The sequence below is a fragment of the Saccopteryx bilineata genome, chromosome 3, assembly GCF_036850765.1.
Source record: "Saccopteryx bilineata isolate mSacBil1 chromosome 3, mSacBil1_pri_phased_curated, whole genome shotgun sequence".
In the NCBI taxonomy this organism is placed as follows: domain Eukaryota; kingdom Metazoa; phylum Chordata; class Mammalia; order Chiroptera; family Emballonuridae; genus Saccopteryx; species Saccopteryx bilineata.
The window spans coordinates 200,743,432-200,765,605 of NC_089492.1; the positions used below are offsets into that span (position 1 = coordinate 200,743,432).

The 22,174-nt window shown below is 41.4% G+C and overlaps 1 protein-coding gene across 1 annotated transcript in view; it reads left to right on the plus strand.

Moving 5' to 3' along the window:
* Positions 1–22,174, plus strand: part of EIF2AK3 (eukaryotic translation initiation factor 2 alpha kinase 3) — an 87,628-nt gene that overhangs the window by 54,935 nt on the left and 10,519 nt on the right. Inside the window, exons 9-14 of the mRNA XM_066268540.1 lie at positions 670–899; positions 1,499–1,611; positions 5,005–5,127; positions 8,989–9,138; positions 12,521–13,298; positions 17,229–17,396. Coding sequence (XP_066124637.1) covers positions 670–899; positions 1,499–1,611; positions 5,005–5,127; positions 8,989–9,138; positions 12,521–13,298; positions 17,229–17,396 — 1,562 coding nt within the window. The remainder of the gene's footprint in view (positions 1–669; positions 900–1,498; positions 1,612–5,004; positions 5,128–8,988; positions 9,139–12,520; positions 13,299–17,228; positions 17,397–22,174) is intronic.

A 22,174-nucleotide genomic window follows, 5' to 3' on the forward strand; every position in this document is an offset into this window, starting at 1 on the left:
ACAAAAATACAGATTCCTTATCAGCTACCTTAGATGCTAGGACTGGGAAATGATTGCAGAGTTTAAATTGATAAAAACAAAAACAAAAAAAACCAGAGGGCTCTGAATTAGAAACAGCAGTCTTTATCTGATTTGATCAAAACTTCGGGTAAGAAAGAACTGTATAATCTTCCCATACAATATAGCAGACAAAAGGCTGCTTTCTAGGACAAACTTATTTAGACAGCCTGCAACGAACCAAGGAATATAGTGGAGGTGTTTTGCTTTCAGCCTGTGAAGAATGATTCATGGTAAAATTTGGCATTTAATTAATGCTAAATGAAAATAAAGTTTAAAATCTATCAAGGAAGTTGAGTACTAATTCTTTCTCACATTTAAAGGATTTAATTATTAATGAGGTAATAAGTGGGGTGGCTCTTACATTTTTCTATTCTTATTACTCACTATAAAGGAAATTTATGATGCCTATAGAGTAAAGAAAATATATTTGCGTTGTAAAAGATAACTAATGTAATTGAGGCTAGTGAATGTGTTAAAGAAGAGATGAAACTTTTACAAAAGGAGTTAATGTTATAAATCATAGGAAAATTGATAATTTTTAATAAAGATCAATCTACTTAGACTTATCTTTGTAAAAATTAAAACAACCTTTTACTGTTTGTTTTGAAGATAATGGTTATTATCTACCATACTACCAGAGGGAAAGGAGCAAACGAAGCTCGCGGAACACAAAGATTACAGTCAGATTTCTCGACAACCCAAATTACAACAGGAATATCCGCAAAAAGGATCCTGTCCTCCTCTTACACTGGTGGAAGGAAATAGTTGCAACTATTCTATTTTGTATCATAGCAACAACTTTTATCGTGCGCAGACTCTTCCATACTCATCCTCACAGAGTAAGACATGTTTTTTTTGTTTTTTTTTTATTTAATTTTATTTTTTTAATGGGGCAACATCAATAAATCAGGATACATATATTCAAAGATAACATGTCCAGGTTATCTTGTCGTTCAATTATGTTGCATACCCATCACCCAAAGTCAGATTGTCCTCTGTCACCTTCTATCTAGTTTTCTTTGTGCCCCTCCCCCTCCCCCTTTCCCTCTTCCTCTCCCCCCCCCCCAACCACCACACTCTTATCAATGTCTCTTAGTCTCACTTTTATGTCCCACCTACGTATGGAATAAATTTATTTCAAAGTATTGGGAGTTTAGAAAACTAATGGGGGAAGTGCTAGGGGTACATTTAAGTTTTACTGTAAAATTTTTGTTGTTCGTGTGCTGTTTCCACTTCCGTACCCCTCAACCCATTGCAGCCTGGCTCCCTCCATCATCCCACTTCCACTTCCCCAGGGAAGTGCAGTAGTTTGTGTTCTTATAATGCGTTTATTCTTCTCAATACTATTTATGTATTCTTTAGTGTTACTTTATGGCCTCAGATTGTTAACTAACTTTCAGTGGGCTTTGGACTGATAGTGATTTCCCCACCTTGTCAGCAAAGGAAGGAATCTGAAACTCAGTGTCAAACTGAAAGTAAATACGACTCTTTAAGTGGAGAAGCTAATGATGGCAGCTGGAATGATATAAAAAACTCTGGCTATGTATCACGGTGAGTTTTGTCATCAATGTATGTGTGTGTGCTGTAGCTTCTGGTAGGGGCTGTTTTGGTCACGGAGGTGGCCTCTAAGATAAGATCTTGTTTAACTGGCTTTTTTAATGTGTAAATATGTTAATAAAACATGAACTTAACCTCAAGGAACTTAAACTTACTCAAAGTGGTATGTACCCTAAAATGGTTAGAAATAGAGTGTTACAGAAGTTTAGAATTTCAGCCACCAAATTGAATTTTTATCTGATAATGTAGTTGTTGAGGGGTCTACTATGTAGCCGGCTCAGCATTAGTAATACTAATAATAATTGTGTTATTAGATTATGGTATTAATCTCCATACGTTACTTAATCCTCAGTTATTTATTTCATCTTTATTTTGTCTAGAGTTAGAAGCAGGAGGATGGGGGACAGATACCAATAGGATAGTTCATTTTTAAAAGCAGAAGAGGTAAGTGAGTTGCCTGCATAGCAGTCAGTTTAAATATACTGCTCACAAAAATTAGGGTATATTTCAAAATGAATATGAAGCAATAAAAAAAAGCATTTGATTTTCTTTTTAGTAAACAAAAACATCAGAAAAGCAAATGGCAAGTCAAAGAAAGTTTTTTGATTATGCAAATGAGATGCAAAACCAACTTTGATTTCATTGGTGAAAATGCACTATACAAAAGGCTAACAGTACTGGAGTCTCTGCACGTCCCCTGATCCCCTAATTTTTGTGAACAGTGTACTTGGAGAGTAGATGAAAGTGGAGCCTCTGGGCAGGCAGTCTGTCCTACGGGCAGGCTGTGATGCTTGTGGTGCAGGAATGTGCTGCGGTGTGGTTCGTTTCATGTCACCTAGACTGTCACTCCTTTCCTCTTTGTAATGACTTACACTTAGCACTTCAGTTCAGTGAAGATAAGGAAAAGACGTGGAACCTTTCTGCTTCATAACTATGGTGACGCTTTTATGACACAGCTGAAATGTGTGATATTACACATTGAATTACTTATCCATATTAATACAGTGTGGATGCAGCTGAAATGATCAAAAATTGAAAATTTACTGTAGTCAATTTGTTTTAACTACTAGTTCCTCAAAGTAAAATATACTAGGTGACTAACAAGTGGTAAGGGCTCTAAGACCCTTGCTAACGAAGACACTGACGTGACAGTGGCCAGCAATCTCAGCAGGCTGTGAGAGAGAGAGGGAGGGTGCAGGGGCCCAACCCTCCTGACGGGGACTTGTTGTGGACAGTATTCCTTGTTCATTGAGCATCTATCGAACAGCTATGTGAAGGACAGTGCTCAGGCTGTGGGAGGAACAGAAAGTTGGTCTGGTCTTGGAGGAGCTAAGCCCATGGGGAGCCACACTGGGTAAAATATAAAAGTACCAGGAAAAGCTCTACACTAAGTGACCAGCACTGGTAGTGGTGACTTAAGAGGGCATTAAAAATGAGGTCACATTTTAATTAAACCTTAAATAGTGAGTAAGTGAGAAGGAGCTAGAGACGGAGTAGGAGTGAGGTGTGATGCTTGTAAGGCTGTTGTGAAGAGAATTAGAGTACTCTACTCTAAGACTGAATAACTAAATTTTCCTTTAACTTTATTCATTATGAAGAATACAGCTAATTGTTTTTGGACTGCAGAAGCTCTATGTTAATACTGAATGTATGTTGAGTGCCTCCTATATTCTAGAATCTAGGCATTATTAAGAGAACGAGTTCTGGCTTTAGTAATGAGTCCCATCCCAACCTTGTCATTTATCAGTTGGGACTATAGGCAAAGTGGTACGTGTAGTTATAGAACCTATAAGCATATATGTGTAAGATGTTTCTCTTTTCAGAAGGTATGTCCATTTTCATATGGATGCTTTCTTTAATATAGGAAGGAAAGTCAGTGGGCCCTGCAGGAGTAGCACGTGAACTTCTTGAGAATTTGCAGTTGGGAAGGTGGACTTGTACTGAAGGACCTTGACTGACTAACTATTCTTAGGGGTACAGATTAGTATTCTTAATTCTACGTGAAGGTGATTGTTTCATGGAGGTTTGGGATCTATTGCCTCTCCTCCTTAACTCCATGTTCTAACCAACTGAGCAAACTACTAAATTAACCTGAGTGTGCAAACCATGAAGTAATAAATTTAGCCTTATAAGTGATATCAAAGATAATCTAATTATCTCTTCCCCTATATGGCTGGAAGAATAACTTCCACAGCATTCCACAGGTAAATGAGGTCAGGCGCTAAAGGGGGAAACAGGCTGCAGTGTGAGGTCCGGCTGTGAGTGGCAGATGGTGAGTTAGCTTCTGTCTGAGTTCCTGTGGCTGTGAGCCTACTGACTCATGAGGCAACCAGCCATTTCAGGTCGTGTTGGTTCCTAGAGCAATTTCTGGCTCGAGAAGTACTGTACTTAATTATAATAAGATTGATTAAATTTGTCCTGTAAAACTTACGGGCACTGTCATAAGATTAAAATACATTTTGAATTGAGTACAGGAGGTGAAAGGTTAGAAAATTCAGGATAGACTATTTTAGTAGTTGGTGGGAAGTATTGGATAGGACAAAATAGTACACTTACTTTAAGAACAAGTGATTAACAGGTGATTCCCAATGAAGCAGAACCTTTTGTATTTTTTTTATAAATTTCCTAGGAAAATAATTAGAATGTTTTTGCTTAGTTTAGCCAAAGAGAAGAACAAAGAGTGCTATTAGTAGAATTTGTACTCTTTATTAAAATGAGTTCTATGAGACTTACTGAATTTATACATTTTTTTTTTTTTACAGGGACAGAGAGAGAGTCAGAGAGAGGGATAGCTAGATAGAGACAGACAGACAGAAACGGAGAGAGATGAGAAGCATCAATCATCAGTTTTTCATTGTGATGCCTTAGTTGTTCATTAATTGCTTTCTCATATGTGCCTTGACCCCGGGCCTTCAGCAGACCGAGTAACCCCTTGCTCGAGCCAGCGACCTTGGGTCCAAGCTGGTGAGCTTTTTTTTTTTTTTTTTTTTTTTTTGCTCAAGCCAGATGAGCCCACGCTCAAGCTGGCGACCTCGGGGTCTCAAACCTGGGTCCTCTGCATCCCAGTTCAACGCGCTATCCACTGCGCCACCGCCTGGTCATGCTGAATTTATACATTTTTAAAGATTTTATGTATTGATTTTACAGAGGTGAGGGGTGGCAATGAGAAATACCTGCTTCACTCTAGCTAGCTGTTCATTGGTTGCTTGTCATATGTGTCTGGACCAGGCAAGCCCAGGGTTTTGAACTGGTGACCTCAGTGTTCCAGGTGGGCGCTCTATCTACTGCGCCACCACAGACCTGGTTATATATTTATAGATGTCATAAAATAACATTGATCTGATTATTACCGTACTACAAAATTTAAAACTAATTAATATTTTTTAGCTACCTAACAGATTTTGAACCAATCCAGTGCATGGGTCGTGGTGGGTTTGGAGTTGTCTTTGAGGCTAGAAACAAAGTGGATGACTGCAATTATGCTATCAAGAGGATCCGTCTCCCCAACAGGTATCGGTGGTAATCTAGTAGATTTGCAGTTAGTGCTGTGTAAGCAAACCTCATGGGCAGTGTGTCCTTTTTACTATGTTCCATAGAACATAGTCAGAGCCCACAGAAAACAGTCTTTGACCAGAATCTTGTTCTAAGTGCTACTACGTAATCAGTTGTCTAAAAGATATAATCAACTTTGGTTGCTCTGAATCTTTTAAAATGTGCCCTTTTTATTTTTAACAACTCAGAATTTTCCCATAGTGAGTGTTAATAACTATAGATTTTAATACATAGCAATATTTATTTATCTGTTTATTTATTGAAAGAGAGACAGACAGACAGGAAAGGAGAGTGATGAGAGGCATTAATTCATAGTTGTGGCACCTTAGTTGTTCATTGATTGCTTTCTCATATGTGCCTTGACCGGGGGAGGAAGGGCTCCAGCCAAGCCAGTGACCCCTTGCTCAAGCCAGTGGCCTTGGGCCCAAGCCAGCAACCTTAGGATCTTGATGATCCCATGCTCAAGCTGATGAGCCTATGCTCAAGCTGGTGACCTTGGGGTTTCAAACCTGGGACCTCAGTGTCCCAGGTTAACACTCTAACTACTTCGCCACCACTGGTCATGCTGCATAACACCATTTAAAAACAATCATATCTATTTATTTTGGAAAATAGGGAAAGTATTAAAACCAAAATTATTTATATCTTCTCTAATCCAGTAATAAACCATTATTAGCATTTTAGAATATTTCATTTTTTTTCTGGCTGTAAATTTATTTAATTATCAGTCTAGTAGTTTCCTCTCTTGCTTTCTTCATTGTATTTTCAGCATTTTTCATGTTATTAAGAGTATTTTATTAAAATGTTAAAATAGGCCCTGGCTGGCTAGCTCAGCAGTAGAGCATCAGTGCAGCATGTGGAAGTCCTGGGTTCAATTCCCGGCCAAGGCACACAGAAGAAGCACCCATTTGCTTCTCTATCCCTCCCCCTCTACTTTCTCTCTCTCTTCCCCTCCCGCAGCCAAGGCTCCATTGGAGCAAAGTTGGCCCCGGCGCTGAGGATGGCTCTGTGGCCTCTGCCTCAGGCGCTAGAGTGGCTCTGGTTGCAACAAAGCAACGCCCCAGATGGGCAGAGCATCGCCCCCTGGTGAGCATGGCGGGTGGATCCCGGTTGGGCACATGCTGGAGTCTGTTTCTCTGCCTCCCTGCTTTTCACTTCAGAAAAATAAATAAATAAATAAATAAAATGTTAAAATATGTTAAAAGTATTTTGTAGCTGGATAGTTTGTACAAAAAGTATTTTGTAGTCGGGTTGGTCATGTGCTGTCATGTTTAACTGTTTGTTATTGTTAAACATGTAACTTTCCAATTGGTTGTAACTAAAAGTAACGTTGAGGTGTTCATCTTTTACATAAACATTTGATTACATCACTTTCCTAGGGATAGATTCCTAGAAGTCGAATTTCTGGCTCAGAACAATGTTATGCTTAAGATGATACGCTTTCAGAAATACCTTCCTTTCCACATATTGTAGAATGCTCCTATGGATTTTTAAAAAATTGTTATTGAATTTATATGGATGAACTTGATTAGTAAAATTATATACGTTTCAAGAATGCAGTTCTATAGTACTAATCTGTATATTGCATTATGTGCTCACCACCGAAAGTCTTGTCTCCTGTCACCATTTGTCTCCCCTTTACCCTCTTCTGCCTCCTCTACCCACCCTTCCACTGGTAATCACCAGACTGTTTTCTGTGTCTAAGAGGCTGTTTGTTTTTGCTTAATCCCTTCACCTTTTTCACCCAGCCCCCCCAACTCTTTTTCTAACAGCTGTCAGTCTATCCTCTGTATCTATGAGTCTGTGTCTGTTTTGTTCATTTTATTTGTTAGATTCTACACATGAGTGAAATCATATGTAATTTGTCTTTCTCTGACTGGCTTATTTCACCTAGCGTGGATAATTGCCGGGCTGTCCTTCTAACAGCCCTATAGGTAGGGACAGAGGAATGAGATGGTTTGAGTACTGTGGAACTAGTTCCTTTCTTTGGCACATAATTTTTGAGTAGTTTAAGTATTTATAGGAAAGGCTTCTGTGCTCAGGAACCTGTAACTATTTGAGACATTTGAATATATACTCAGATAATCCCAATGCAAGGAAGATCGTGACCCGTGACTTACCTAAGTGAATAGCTTCTTCTGGAAAATAGTGCAAGTGTAGCTGAAAGGCAGTCAAGGAAGTCAAGGTTTATGGAGGCAGTGACATATGTGCTGGGTGTTTAAGAGCAGCCTGTCCCTCAGTACACAGCTATGGAGGGAGAGTCAGCTAAGTCCATGAAATGGCCTGAGCAAAGGCTCGAGGGACACACTCAGCTGGTGGGAAGAATAATGAGTGTTCTGGTGAGGGCTGAGCAAAGGGTAAACATGGGGCGTGTGAAAGAGAAGATGGAAAAGTTGGTTGCTGTAGCACTTTAAATGCCAAACTGCCTGACCAGGTGGTGGCACAGTGGATAGAGCATCAATGTGGGATACTGAGGACCCAGGTTTGAAACCCCGAGGTTGCTAGTTTGAGCCCAAAGGTGGCTGGCTTGAAGCCTGATATCGCTGGCTTGGTCCCAAGGGCACATATGAAAAAACAATCAGTGAACAACTAAAGTGCCACAACTACCAGTTGATGCTTCTCATCTCTCTCCTTTCCTGTCTGTCCTTGTCTGTCTGTCTTTTTCGCTGTCTTTTCCACACACACACAAAAAGTCAAGCAAAGGAGTTTAGATTTCATTTCATAGATGGTTATGCCTCTGAGCAGCATGACGTGATCATAGTAGAGGTCACTCCGCTGGTGGTTTGTAGATGGCTGATAAGAGTAAAGAGTCAGAAACACCAGTATTTGTTAGGAAATTTATTTTTGCAAAAGTTTAGTCTTAAGATACAGAACATGAGTGCAGCAGCAGGGTGGACAGAAAGGAGTTGAAAAAGAGGAGCTGATAGGTTTTGGTAACTAATTGAATGTGAGGATCTAGAGGGTGACAAATTCAGAAACACACCAGGATTCTCAGAGTAGGGACAGAAACAACAAAGCCTGGGGGAAAGTGGAAGTCTCTGACCACCTCCTGGGGAAGGAAGGGGCTGTCACTTGTACTTACATTGTTTGATAGTGGGATCCCTAGAAATAGGAGATGACATCCATCAGAAGAGCTTTCACAGAAAAAAGTCAAATCCAAATGCCTTTTCAGTTTAACTTCATTGCCCAGGACAGTCCATGGTTGAGGCTTGTCGTGTTAGGACAAGCTTTTAGGATTGTAACATGGACCCTGTTTGGTGGTCAGTCTCCATCACCCTGAACTGTGATACTGTGCTCTGTTTTCTGAATACTTGACTTTGTATCTAGTTATTAAAAAACATTAAGCAATAGCCTGACTGTGATGGTGCAGTGCATAGAGCATCGACCTGGAATGTTCAGGTTGCTGGTTTGTAACCTTAGGCTTGCCCTGTCAAGGCACATACGAGGAGCAACTACTATGCATTGATGCTTCTTCCTGCTCCATTAAAAAAAAAAGAAAAACGAACAAACAAACATTAAGCAATAATCAGTAATCTTTATAGGTCTATAATCATCTATTTTTAGTGAGCCAAGAAAGCTTCTTTTTGAATGAAGCAAAAAATGTGCTTGTAGCATTTATTTCTAGAACAAATAAATTAAATACCAAACATTTTTTAAGTAATACAGAACTTAATATTGTCTTTTTAGAACTAAGCCATTAGGCTAAATCATCAATTTCTAATTTTAGATCTCAGACCTTTATTTTCTTTCTGATTATCAGGTATGATCCCTCTTTCAGATCAGAGCCACCTTCAGTGTCTCCTCTTTTCTCTGTTTCAGGGAGTCGGCTCGAGAGAAGGTCATGCGGGAAGTGAAAGCATTAGCCAAGCTTGAGCACCCAGGAATTGTTAGGTATTTCAATGCTTGGCTGGAAGCACCACCAGAGAAGTGGCAAGAAAAAATGGATGAAATTTGGCTGAAAGATGAAAGGTAACGTTCTTAGACATATATTTAAAATCTAATACTTTCTTTCAGGATAGTTTTTTTTGCTTATGTAAACTATTATTTCTATAACTTTAGAGATGATTTTTTTTCCCTAAAGTGAGAAGCTGGGAGGTAGGCAGACAGACTCTCACATGCGCCTGACTGGGATCTGCCGGGCATGTCCACTAGGGGGCAATGCTCTGCCCATCGGGGGCATTGCTCGTTGTGGCTGGAGCCGTTCTAGCACCTGAGGCGGAGGCCATGGAGCCATCCTTAGCGCCCGGTCCAACTTTGCTCCAATGGAGCCTTGGCTGTGGGAAGGGAAGAGAGAGAGAGAGAAAGGAGAAGGGGAAAGGTGGAGAAGTAGGTGGGTGCTTCTCCTGTGTTCCCTGGTGGGAATTGAACCCAAGATTTCCATACCTGGGCCAACGTTCTACTGCTGAGCCAAGCAGCCAGGGCTGAGATGATTTTTTTTTTTAAGGAAAATAACAACAGATTACTGTTCTCTCTCACTGTGTTTGGAACATTCTCTAGTCATTTGTTAAGTGAAAGTTCATTTAATATTTAAACATGATTTTTTTTCCTATATGTGCCCTGACCGGGACTGAACCGGCAACCTCTTCACTTCAGGGTGATGCTTGCCAAGCTATCCAGCTAGGGCAGATTTTTTTTTTTTACTCCATCTCATTACTTTTTTCCTTTTAATTGGTGGTTGCCCCTTTACATTTAGTGTGATTATTGAGGATTTCCAATAGCCATTTTTCCTTGTAGTTCTATATCTCCACTGTTCTTTTTACCCTTGTGTTTCTGTATGTTATTTTAATTTGTTGGTATTCTGTGATTTAGTCTCCTGTTTCCTCTTTTTTATGTTGTGTACCTTAATAAGTTCTTCAGCTCCAGAATTTCTGTTTTGTTCTTTTTTATAGTTTCAGTCTCTTTGCTTAAGTACTCCTTTTGTTTGTTGATTTTATTTTTGAGCTCTTTGAATTGCTTTTCTGAGTTTTCTTGTATCTCATTGAGTTTTTCAGAACTGCAGTCTTGAATTCTCTGTCATTTAAATCACAGTCTTCCATGTCTTTTAAGTTTATTTTCTGGAGATTTTTCATTTTCTTTCTGAACTCCCTTGTTACCTGGGTTATTTGTTGTGCCTGATAGATTATTTTTTCTGCTGGGTATTTTTGGGAGTGAAACCTTACTATTTTTTTTTAAAGTGCAGTCATTCCTCGCCATATCACACAGATTATTAAACTGTATATATCTAATTTTGTATCGCAGATTTTTCACTGTCTTGTGGGATTTTGTAGTATATAAGTATTTTTATATATTTATTATTTTAATTATTTTTGTGGTAAAATAAGCATTTTCTAACCTAAAAATTGAAAACAATATAAAAACTGTTAATTAAAACATATTAAAAGAATATTAAATCATCATCTTCATTATTCAAGTTGTAGTGTATTCATTGGTGAGTACCCACATAGAATTTGATAATGTTGTTAAAATTACATAGGTTTAAGAGTAGAAAGTGTTTTAAGAGCATAGGAAGTGTTTATAAGAGTGTGGGAAAGGTTTGTTAGAGTGTGGGGAGGGTGTATAAAGCCCTAAATATATATATAAATAATAAATATAAGGTCGCTACTTTGCGGATTTTCACCTATAGTAGGTGCTTTTTGAACCTAGCACCACGATAGGCCAGGGATCACTGTATTCCACTCCTCACTTGTTTAGCAGGGCTTCTTTTGTTTTCCAGTAGGTGGTGCTGAAGCACAAGTTTTTATTTTTTCTTACCTGCACTGCTGAGGTGTTCAGAATTTTGTAGCATGGTACCTCCTTGACCATGGAAAATGCCCTGAGTTCTCCTAGGAGTGAGAGTTGCCCTTATGACCCAGTTTCCTTGGTCTCCAGCACTACACCTGTGAGGGATGGGTCTCTAGGCCTGTGTGTTGCCACTGCTACCTTCCTGTAGCCAGAAGCTGTAGGCAGAGCTGCTATCTGAGCTGACACAGCTGCTACCAGGGCCCATTGGATGTATGGGGGATGGGGTTGGTAGTGGGAAGCAGGTTCAGGTATCTGTGGATTTTTTCTTTTTCGTGGGTTTAGTTGCAATGAGTACAGACCAGTTAGCCTGGAAAGTTGTTTCTGACCTTTCGTGATCTGGCAAGTGAGGATTTTATAGTTGGGCAGGCCAGAGGAGGAAGGGGTGGGTAGGTTCCTGCATCTGTGCAATCCTTTCGCTGATGGTGGGTGCTGCTACCCCCTGTGCCGCTTCTCTGCCCCTACCCTGGTCAGCATCAGCATGTAGCGGCCCCCTAGCCCCAGTTGCTGCCTCTGTTTTTTCAGTTTGTCCAGTGGGGGTTACACCCTCACCCTTCACTGGTATTGTGTCAGCTGGGGCTGCAGCAGTGCCTATCTCTGTCCTTCCTCATGCCTGTTCACCCAACTTGCCCCCACCTTCAGAGCTCTTAGACATGTTTGTGTGTTCAGCAGAAAATTTCCCATTGTTTGAATTATAGCTGTCCACCTTTTTGTAATTTCAAGGGGAGAGACCCGAGGTCCTCTTACACTGCAATGCTGCTGACATCACTGATCCAGATCATGAATTTTAAAAATTTTTAGTAGATAGGGCTCTATGAATTGTAATTCACTGAGGGATTGACAGTGGCTTTTCTCAGTAAGTAATATTATATGCTTTTTTGTACGTATTCTTAACTTTTTATTGTTTCTTAGTAGTTAACAATTTATAACCCCTTTTTAAAGTAGTTTTAAACTATTTGCAGTTTAAAATGCGTAAATTTGTGTGACCTGATGATAATTCCTATATTAAAATTTGCCTGCGATATGATCGAAGGCCCTTTACAAATTACTAACTGAGAACTAAAGGGAAGCAAGCTGCAAATAGACTGAATTCTGCTGGAGCAGAATTCCTGTCTTAAAGTACCAAACACAGCCCTTGTCACAGTGATGCTTGTTACAGACTCAGCCAGTAGCCACACCATGGAAGGATCACGTGAAGTGGCCTCTTGACTCCAGACCCTGTGAGCCTCTGCCCTGCTTTGGACTAGGCTTCAGGGTCATGGTCACCGAGGGTCCTGTCCTGAGTTCTCCTTTAGTATTTTGTATTTTACATCAAGACCGTGGCCACTCCTGCATGACAATCCCAGATAATAGTTCTAAATATAAATAAACGTTTTAAATTAAGTGTTTTTAGAAGGAATAGTGGAATGTGATGTTCTTTGTTTCATATCATGTTTTTATTTTAATCTATATGTCTTTTGTGTTTTGGTAACTGGCTTTACTGTTGTTGAAGCTTTTAAAACAAAGAGTGTATTTCACATAATTTAATCAACAAATAGTTACTCTTATCCTCTTGTATTCCTGCCACTTTTAGCACAGACTGGCCACTCAGCTTTAGTCCAATGGATGCGCTGTCAGTTAAAATACACAGAATGGATCCTTTCTCTACAAAGGAACATATAGAAATCATAGCTCCTTCACCACAAAGAAGCAGGTCTTTTTCAGTTGGGATTTCCTGTGACCAGACAAGTTCATCTGAGAGCCAGTTCACTCCACTGGCATTTTCAGGACCGGACTCTGGAGACATCAGTGAGTCCATGGGCGCAGTGTACAAACTCCAGGACAGTTGCCTTACAGACTGCGATGTGGAAGGTGGTACTCTGGACGGCAGTGAGGAGGGGCACTCCTTTGAACTTTGTCCTTCTGAAGCCTCTCCATATGTCAGGTCAAGAGAGAGAACCTCCTCTTCAATAGTGTTTGAGGATTCAGGCTGTGATAATGCATCCAGTAAAGAAGAGCCCAAAGCCAGCCAGCTGCATGTGGGCAACCATTATGCTAATAAACTCACTGCCACCGGGCATTCCAGTAGCAACTCTTCTTCAGAACCTGCTTTGTCTGTTTCTCTTCCAAGACCTACTACGTTAAGTCTTGGTCTCAGTAAAAACACCGCACAGAAGCTGCAGCCCAGCTCCCCGAAAGTGTACCTCTACATCCAGATGCAGCTGTGCAGGAAGGAGAACCTCAAGGACTGGATGCACAGCCGCTGCCGCCTGGAGCAGCGGGAGCGGGGCGCGTGCCTGCACATCTTCCTGCAGATCGCGGAGGCAGTGCAGTTTCTGCACGGCAAGGGGCTCATGCACAGGGACCTCAAGGTCGGTACTTGTGGACTGTCATCGTGGGTGGCAGTCTGACGTGTGCAGCACTTGCTGTATTTGTCAGCTTTTAATGGGCGTGCCCCTGAGAGCTGAAGACTGTACACGCATCAGGAGGAGAGGTCTGGGAGCGTAGCCTGAAGGGGCCCACTGCAAAAATAAGAAATCCCAGGATTTAAAAACCTCAGTCAGATTGTGAATTCATTTTCTCATGTTTATGTCCATTTTATAGTAAATAGATTCCTAATCTCCTGAAAAAAAAATTATATAAAGTCCAGGGATACCATTTTCTTATGGCTTTGAATAACCCTGGCACAGCCTCCCACAGGGTCCTGGAGGAGAACACTGAAAAGGGACACAAGTGACAGAAGATGCACAGGTGCCTTCCTTTGCCAGCTCTGAATTAGGGCCAGTGGTAGGCTCTGGGGAAGGGTGAGAAGCTGGATGATGAAGGGTTGCAAGTGGTTAGCCACGTGATTTTTGTAGCTTTATTTTCAGTATATACAATATTGAATATTCTAGCAATGCATATGCTAAATTACTTAAGATTCCTACTAAAACATGCAGTATTTCTTCAGTGTGTGCTTCTTAAATAAGTATTTGGAAATTTTTTTTTTTTTTTGTATTTTTTCTGAAGCTGGAAACGGGGAGAGACAGACAGACTCCTGTATGCGCCCGACCGGGATCCACCCGGCAGGCCCACCAGGGGGCGATGCTCTGCCTGCCCCTCCGGGGTGTCGCTCTGCTGCGACCAGAGCCTCTGCCTGGGGCAGAGGCCAAGGAGCCATCCCCAGCACCCGGGCCATCTTTGCTCCAATGGAGCCTTGGCTGCGGGAGGGGAAGAGAGAGACAGAGAGGAAGGAGGGGGGGTGGTGGAGAAGCAAATGGGCGCTTCTCCTATGTGCCCTGGCCGGGAATCGAACCCGGGTCCCCCGCACGCCAGGCCGACGCTCTACCACTGAGCCAACCGGCCAGGGCTGGAACTTTTATTTAACTAATTTCTACCATAGTCCATGTGCTCAGCATGATTATCAGAGTAAACATAGATGTGTAATGAATACATAAATACTTCTCTGCCTGACCAGTCATGGTGCAGTGGATAAAGTGTCAACCTAGAATGCTGAGGTCCCAGGTTCTAGCCCCGAGGTCGCAGGCTTGAGCACAGGCTCATCTGTCTTGAGCGCGGGCTCACCAGCTTGAGCGCAGGGTTGCTGGTTTGAGCGTGGGATCATAGACATGACCCCATGGTTGCTGGCTTGAGCCCAAAGGTTGATGGCTTGAAGCCCAAGGTCTGGTCCCTCCCCTCTTCTCCCTCCCCTCTTGTCCCTCCCCCCCCTTCCCCCACCTCCTCCTCTCCCTTCTCAAGGAGGAGAGATAGACTCCCCACATGTGCCCTGACCAGGACCCCGCCCCCTCGCAACCCCCATCTAGGACTGATGCTAATTGAATCAACTGAGCTATCATCAGCACCCAGGGCTGATGTTCAGACCAATTAAGCCACTGGCTGCAAAAGGGGAAGAGAGAGAGAAGGGAGAGAGGAAGGGGAAGAGAAGCAGTTGGGTGCTTCTCCTGTGTGCCTTGAACAGGTATTAACCAATGCTCTATCCATTAAGCCAACTAGCCAGAGCACTTTCTTATATTTTCTATGTAGCAAAAGAAATTACAAGAAAATTAATATTCCCTTTAGTTTTCTAGATATCAAAATATTTAGTCTTTGGTGAAGGTACATTCCTTTTAAAAATTTCTAGTGAACCATAAAAAAATTCCCCCAAGAGTTTTGCTCCTAGTTGAAAAATCTCTGCATCTCTGCATTCTTTTTTTTCTGACCTAAGCCTCTGAGCTCACTGTGAATCCTCCCAGCCCTCTCACTTTTTGTTCTATGGCCACATTTTTGTGACCTGCACTCTCTGGCCCCTAATTCTTTAGACTTAATTTTAATCTTTTCTTTTCTTCACTCAAGCTACACTGGGTTTTTCTCAGTAGTTTAAATACACAGTGTCCTCAAAGAACCTGGTATTTCTCCTTCATAATCCTCACCATAGTTATATTATTTGTCCTCTAGTTTCCACAGAGGCAGAAGCCATGTCTGTCTGTCCACCTATTGTATCTTTGGCACAATGCTTAATATGTTCTATATGCTCATATAATTTTATTTAGAATATTCTCTTGTTTGCCACCAAAAGCATTTATAATAATTTAATCACAAAGGAAATTTATTGGCCTATGTAATCGAACTTGCCCAAGATTCAAGTAAAGCTTTATCTAGGATCATGTGATGTGGTCAGCTTGTCGTGTGTGTGCCCCCATCTCCCCCGCCCTATTTCTTGTTTCCACTTTCAGGCAGGTTCTCCCATTAGTCTCAGGACAGCTGCTAGCTGTTCTCAGGGCTCTGCGTTTGTAAGTCTTTTGGAGGCTTGGGGAAAGTACCTCTTTTCTCTGCTGTTGACCAGAGGCCTGAGTTTCCTTCTAATTGACTAATTGATAAGCCAAGGACACAGACCCATCCCTAAAGCAGTGCCCTGACCAGGGTGGTATCATGCTGGAGTTTATGCAACCTCAGGAGGTGTAACCCTGAGACACTGCACAGTCGGGAAGAAGGAAGCTCCCAGAGTCCAGTTAGGATGCTTCTGGAGGAAATTAGGGAGTGGACACTGGAGAGCCTGAAAGTTAACATTAATTAATTAGTTAATTAAAAAGTCCATTACAGTGTTCAATAAATAACACCAGATGGTTGGGGGAAGGGAATGGTAAAATTTAAGGCAGCATAGTCTGTTTTTGTCTCTCATAAAGTCATTTGTGGGAGAGCAGGAGGTTATTACTGCAGGCTTTGGTCATGTGCGGTAACTTCATTACTTCAAAGTCAAAATTGTATAATGGCATTTTGGAGTTTGGGAATAAAATGTTATTTATTTGGCAGTATTTGAAGCGTGATAAAATTCAATTTCATGAGCTCATTGGCTTTTTTTTTCTCCAAGGGCTGTGAATGGTGATTATGTTAGCAAGGTTAAAATGGGCTCTGAAGGATGATGATGTATTATTTCATGTCGGGGACTTTGAGTCTAAGGGCCCATGAGAAATTTGGTTTGCTCTCTCTCTTAAACAGCTGCAGATGAGTCTCTACGTCAGGCAGAGGTCTTAGAGTACATGGGGGCTGTAGGTGTTAGGGGTGGCAGCACAGGGTTGCTGTGAAGGGTTTTCATTCTCCCTGCGAGCCTACTTTTCCCTGTCAGACACAAACTTGAATATCAAATAGTAGTGACTAGTTACTGTTGGGCATGGACTGTACTGAATGCTGGACCCATGGTAGCGAAGCAAACATCCTCTCCTCATGGAGCCAGACAGCTTGTCTTTGAATCCCTGCTCCATCACTCACTACTCCTGGGTAACCTTGGGCAATTTACTTACCTGCTCTGGGTCTCAGTTTTCAATCTGTAACATGAAGGACTAATAAAGCTGATAGGGTTGTGACTGTTATATGAGTTAATAGTAATACGCAGCTCAGAATGGCTTCTGGTGTATTGTCAGTGCTCTGTAGCATTTGCTGTTATCATTGCTATTATCATAATCAGGGCCCCAATCACAAATATAGAGAAACTTACCAGAGGGAAGCTGTATAGAATAATAAGACTGAGCATTAAGTACCTGGCCCTAGGTCATGTGAATCGCTAAGGGTGTAAATAGGTGCTGTTTGCTAACTCAGGAGCCACATAGCTAAATGTGAATGCTAACTCCCTCTGCTACCCCTTCCCTGTTCTTTACTCACAGTTTGTCTAGCATGGAAGGATTGGTGTTGTTGTCATATCAGCTCATTTTAAAGGAAACATGCTTGAGAATATCTAGTTTCATGTGCTCATTGTCTGTTGTCATTTTAATAAATTCTCTCCTTTTCCATGCACATCAAATTTACTTTGTTTTATTATTTTTTTTCAGCCTTCGAACATCTTCTTTACAATGGACGACGTGGTCAAGGTTGGAGACTTTGGGTTAGTGACGGCGATGGACCAAGACGAGGAAGAGCAGACTGTCTTGACCCCAATGCCTGGATATGCCAGACACACAGGACAAGTGGGGACCAAGCTGTACATGAGCCCAGAGCAGGTGAGTTTGTCTTCTTCTTAATTAAATATAGATTCTTAGTTAGCATGACAGCAAGGTAGATATGGCCATTGACTCTCCATCTGTGTTCTACTTAAAAAATCCAATAAAATCTGAAGAGTATGAAAACTGTTAGTAGTGTTCCACAGGCAGCACAGCTAGGGGCAGTTTCTATAATTCGAATTGAGGGTGGAGTAAAAAAACAACACTTAACATGCATAAAACATGCTCACCTTCTGAACCAGAACCTGATAGCAACCAGAAATTTATACAGAGAATCTTGAATGCTTCTCCCAAACTTAATTTCAGTTCCCCTTTGTAAGCTGTGTAGGAACTGTCTTCAGAGCCAACTAGAACCAGAGGTATTAGACTGAACTGCCGATAACAATTCACAGGCAACTTCCAGAATATCTTGTAGCAGGAAATAAATAAAGGTAGGTGGGCTGGAATATCTTGCCTTGTAGAATGCTTAGTCTCCAACAAAACGGGGCAGAGACTGAGAGAACGGTGGGAGCAGGGTGTACTGGGGGCTTCAGAGTGACACGCACAGCTCCTACCAGGTTAATAATACTCACAAGCTTATCTGTACTTAGATTAGCGGTTCTCAAACTTTTTGGTCTCAGTATCTATTTATACTCATAAATATGATTGAGAACCCAAGAGTTTTTCTTATGGGGTTTTATTTATCAATATTTGCCATATTGCCCTGGCCAAGTGGCTCAGTTGGTTAGAGCATCATCCCAAAATGCCAGGGTTGTCGGTTTGATCCCCGGTTAGGGCACATACAAGAATCAACCAGTGAATGCATAAATCAGTGGAACAAAGGATCAATATTTCTCTCATTCTCTCTCTGTGTCTCCTTTTTTCTCTCTCTAAAATCAAAGAGTTAAAAAAATTAATTTGTCATATTAGAGATTAAAATGAAAAAAATTTATAAAATCTTATTAACTAATAACTATTACCTCTTCCTAAAGATTTTTTTTTTTTATAGGACAGAGAGAGAGTCAGAGAGAGGGATAAATAGGGACAGACAGACAGGAATAGAGAGAGATGAGAAGCATCAATCATCAGTTTTTCGTTGTGACACCTTAGTTGTTCATTGATTGCTTTCTCATGTGTGCTTTGACCGTGGGCCTTCAGCAGACCAAGTAATTCCTTGCTCAAGACAGCGACCTTGGGCCCAAGCTGGTGAGCTTTGCTCAAACCAGATGAGCCTGCACTCAAGCTGGCAACCTGGGGTCTTGAACCTGGGTCCTCCACATCCCAGTCCGATTCTCTGTCCACTGCACCACCATCTTTAGGTCAGGCCTAAAGATATTTTTATGATAAATATTTTCCAAAACAAAAAGAGATTGGTGAAAACAGTGACATTTGTTTAATTTTTACAAATCTCTTTAAAATTTTACTTAAAAGAGATTCTCATATCTGCCTTTGCATTCAGTTTGTTGCAGTGTGTTATTTTGCGTGAAGTGAATGAAGAAAATCTGACCTCACACACATATATAGTTGGAAAAGGGAGAATATTTTAATAGCATTTTCAAGTAATTATTGTGGGTATTCTTCTTTAATAATGCATCAAAATGATAATTTCTTTTTTTTGTGTGTGTGTGTTTCTGAAGTTAGAAGTGGAGAGGCAGTCAGACAGATTCCCACATGCAACCGACCAGGATCCACCCAGCATGCCCACCAGGGGGCGATGCTCTGCTCATCTGGGGCATTGCTCTGTTGTAGCTGGAACCATTCTAGCACCTGAGAGGGAGGCCATGGAGCTGTCCTCAGCACCCGGGTCAACTTTGCTCCAATGGATCCTTGGCTGTGGGAAGGGAAGAGAAAGGAAAGAGGGAAGGGTGGAGAAGCAGATGGGTGCTTCTTCTGTGTGCCCTGACTGGGAATCGAACCTGGGACTCCCACACACCGGGCCAACGCTGTACCGCTGAGCCAACCGGCCAGGGCAATAATGATTTCTTAAAAGTCACTTGCCCTATGGAATCTAAAACCATATCACTGAACATTTTCTATTCTCTTACTTTAACATCCTTATTTAATTTTGCTCCTGGGTTTTATTTCACCATGGATTTGAGAGTGAGAGGAAGGAAGGGTAGGAGGGAGAGAGAGAGAAGCATCAACTTGTTTCCACATAGTTGTGTGCTCATTTATTGTTTCTTGTATGTGCCCAGCATGCACAGGGATGGTGCTTTATCCACTGAGCCACCTGGTCAGGGCCTCATTTTATACTGTGAATGCGTCTTTTACCCATGCAGGGGAGCTAGATGAAAAATAGATGAGGTCTTATTTATAGTTGCTATTTGAACATTTATTGATAAACAAAATAAGATACACTTTCATTTCAAACTTCTAGACCGTAAAGAAACATCAGATATATTTGAAAACAAAACTTGTGTCTTGCTATATCCTAGTACAATAAAAAAAGATATTAGTGGTATGTTTTGATTTTAGGTTTTTGTTTTATTTTTGCTTCTTTTGCTAGCTAGAAATTTAAAACACCTCCCTATAACTATTGGGTGAATAATAAAATAAAAATGCGGATGCAGAGTATTAAGAAAACAAGGAAAGAAATGAAAAAACGTTGGAATTCACAGGAAGCTATCAGTGTTCTAAGATGACTTTATGTGTAAGGCCTTCACATAAGCACAGTACTGTGTAAGTAAGTGATTTAGCACTCTGCAGGAGCAGCTGAGCTGTCAGGAACAAGAACTCATACTGGTGAAGCAGTGAGACAACAACATTAGGGTAGAATTGAAGTTTTAAATAAAGATAATCCTCTAGCAAGTCTACTTAAAATGGAAAAACCATAAGTAAATTTAGAAGTTAAAAGTTTCACATGTGGCAGAGATTTTAATTTATAAGAGATCTATTATACATAGTTGGTCCTTTGAAACCAAAAGTATCCAAACTGACATGAGTAGAAAAAGAAATCTATTGGCCCAAGTAATTGAATCATCCTAGTTAAATGATGTGGCCGGAACCCGGCACCAGGAGAAACCGAACCTGTGTGAAATACCAAAGTACTGTGAATGTGTATTTATATCCCTATAAAAACAGGCAGGAAGGGTGGGCCATCACTATCAACAGTCACTGCTTCTGTGCAGGGGCTTTGAAAGTTGTTTTGGATTGCTCTGTGTTTTCTGATTTTTCAGCTAGGCATGTATCAGAATTGATTCTAAAGTATTTTTAATAGCATTACTTTTTTAAATTCACCATTATTCAGGAGGCTAGAAATATACCTCCATACTTTAAGTGTTATAAAAACTAGGAATGACTGACTAAAGGGAATTCTACCTGGATGTGTGTGCGTCTGAGGGGCTCACAGACGGAGTCCCCACAACCCCAACCCTGTGTGAAGTAGGGGACTCTCCCTCCACTCCCTGTCAGGATTATCACCTTATACTGTTTTTGCTTTTCATAGCATTTTTTTTCTTTTTCACAAAGACAGAGAGTCAGAGAGAGGGATAGATAGGGACAGACAGACAGGAACGGAGAGAGATGATAAGCACCAATCATCAGTTTTTCATTGCAACACCTTAGTTATTCATTGATTGCTTTCTCATATGTGCCTTGAGCCTGGTCCTTCAGCAGACCGAGTAACCCCTTACTCGAGCCAGCGACCTTGGGTCCAAGGCTGGTGAGTTTTGCTCAAACCAGATGAGCCCACGCTCAAGTTGGCAACCTTGGGGGTCTCGAACCTGGGTCCTCTGCATCCCAGTCCGACGCTCTATCCACTGCGCCACTGCCTGGTCAGGCTTATAGCATTTTAACTCTGAAAGTATTTTTCTTCCCCTCTAAAATAGTACATTATCAGAAGAGGGACCTAGTTTATCTCTTTATTTTACTCCTAGTACCTAAAACAGTGCCTAAATTCAGCTTGAATATTTGGTGGCTGAGAGAATGTGAATGTCAGAGGAAAAGATAGAGACCAGGTAGGTGGTCATGCCACTGCAGACACAGGGCTGTGCTGACTGCATTTTGGCTTGTGGCTACCGAGTGTGTATGCATGTGTATTGGAGGCAAGGTTCACCATCTGAGAAAGGAAGAGACTAATGACAAGCAATGCTATATTTGTTATTGCTGAAGATGCTGGAAAATCAAGGGTGGCTATGTGATAGCTAAATCAGGTAGTTACAAATAGTCTTTTTTTTTTTATTTTAATATTGATTTGAGAGAAAAGGAGAGAGAAGCATCAACTCGTTCACTTCGTTGTGTACTCACTGATTGCTTCTTGTAGATGCCTGACCTGAGGTTGAACCTGCGACCTCTGGTATGCTGGGTCGCTGGTTTATCCACTGAATCACCCACCCAGGGCCAAAATAGTTTTAATTCCTTAATAAATCTCTTAGTATTCTTTTCAGTATTCCTTTTTTTTTTTTTTTTTTTTCCTTTGAGAGGCGAGGAGGCAGAGAGACAGAGACCCGCATGTGCCCTGACCTGGATCCACCTGGCAAGCTCCCTGCCAGGCGATTCTCTGCCCATCTTTGGCCCTGCTTTGTTGCTTGGCAACCCAGCTATTTTAGCATCTGAGTCAAGCCCATGGAGCCATCCTCAGCACCTGGGGCCAAACTGCTCAAACCATTCAAACCTTGGCTGCAGGAGGAGAAGGGGGCAGGGTGGAGAAGCAGATGGTGCCTCTCCTGTGAGCCCTGACCAGGAATCAAACCCAGAAGAACTTCACATGCTGAACCGATGCTCTATCGCTGAGCCAACTGGCCAGTATATTATTATACTGAATAATTCTTCAGTATTCTTAAATACAGAAGCTGTCACTC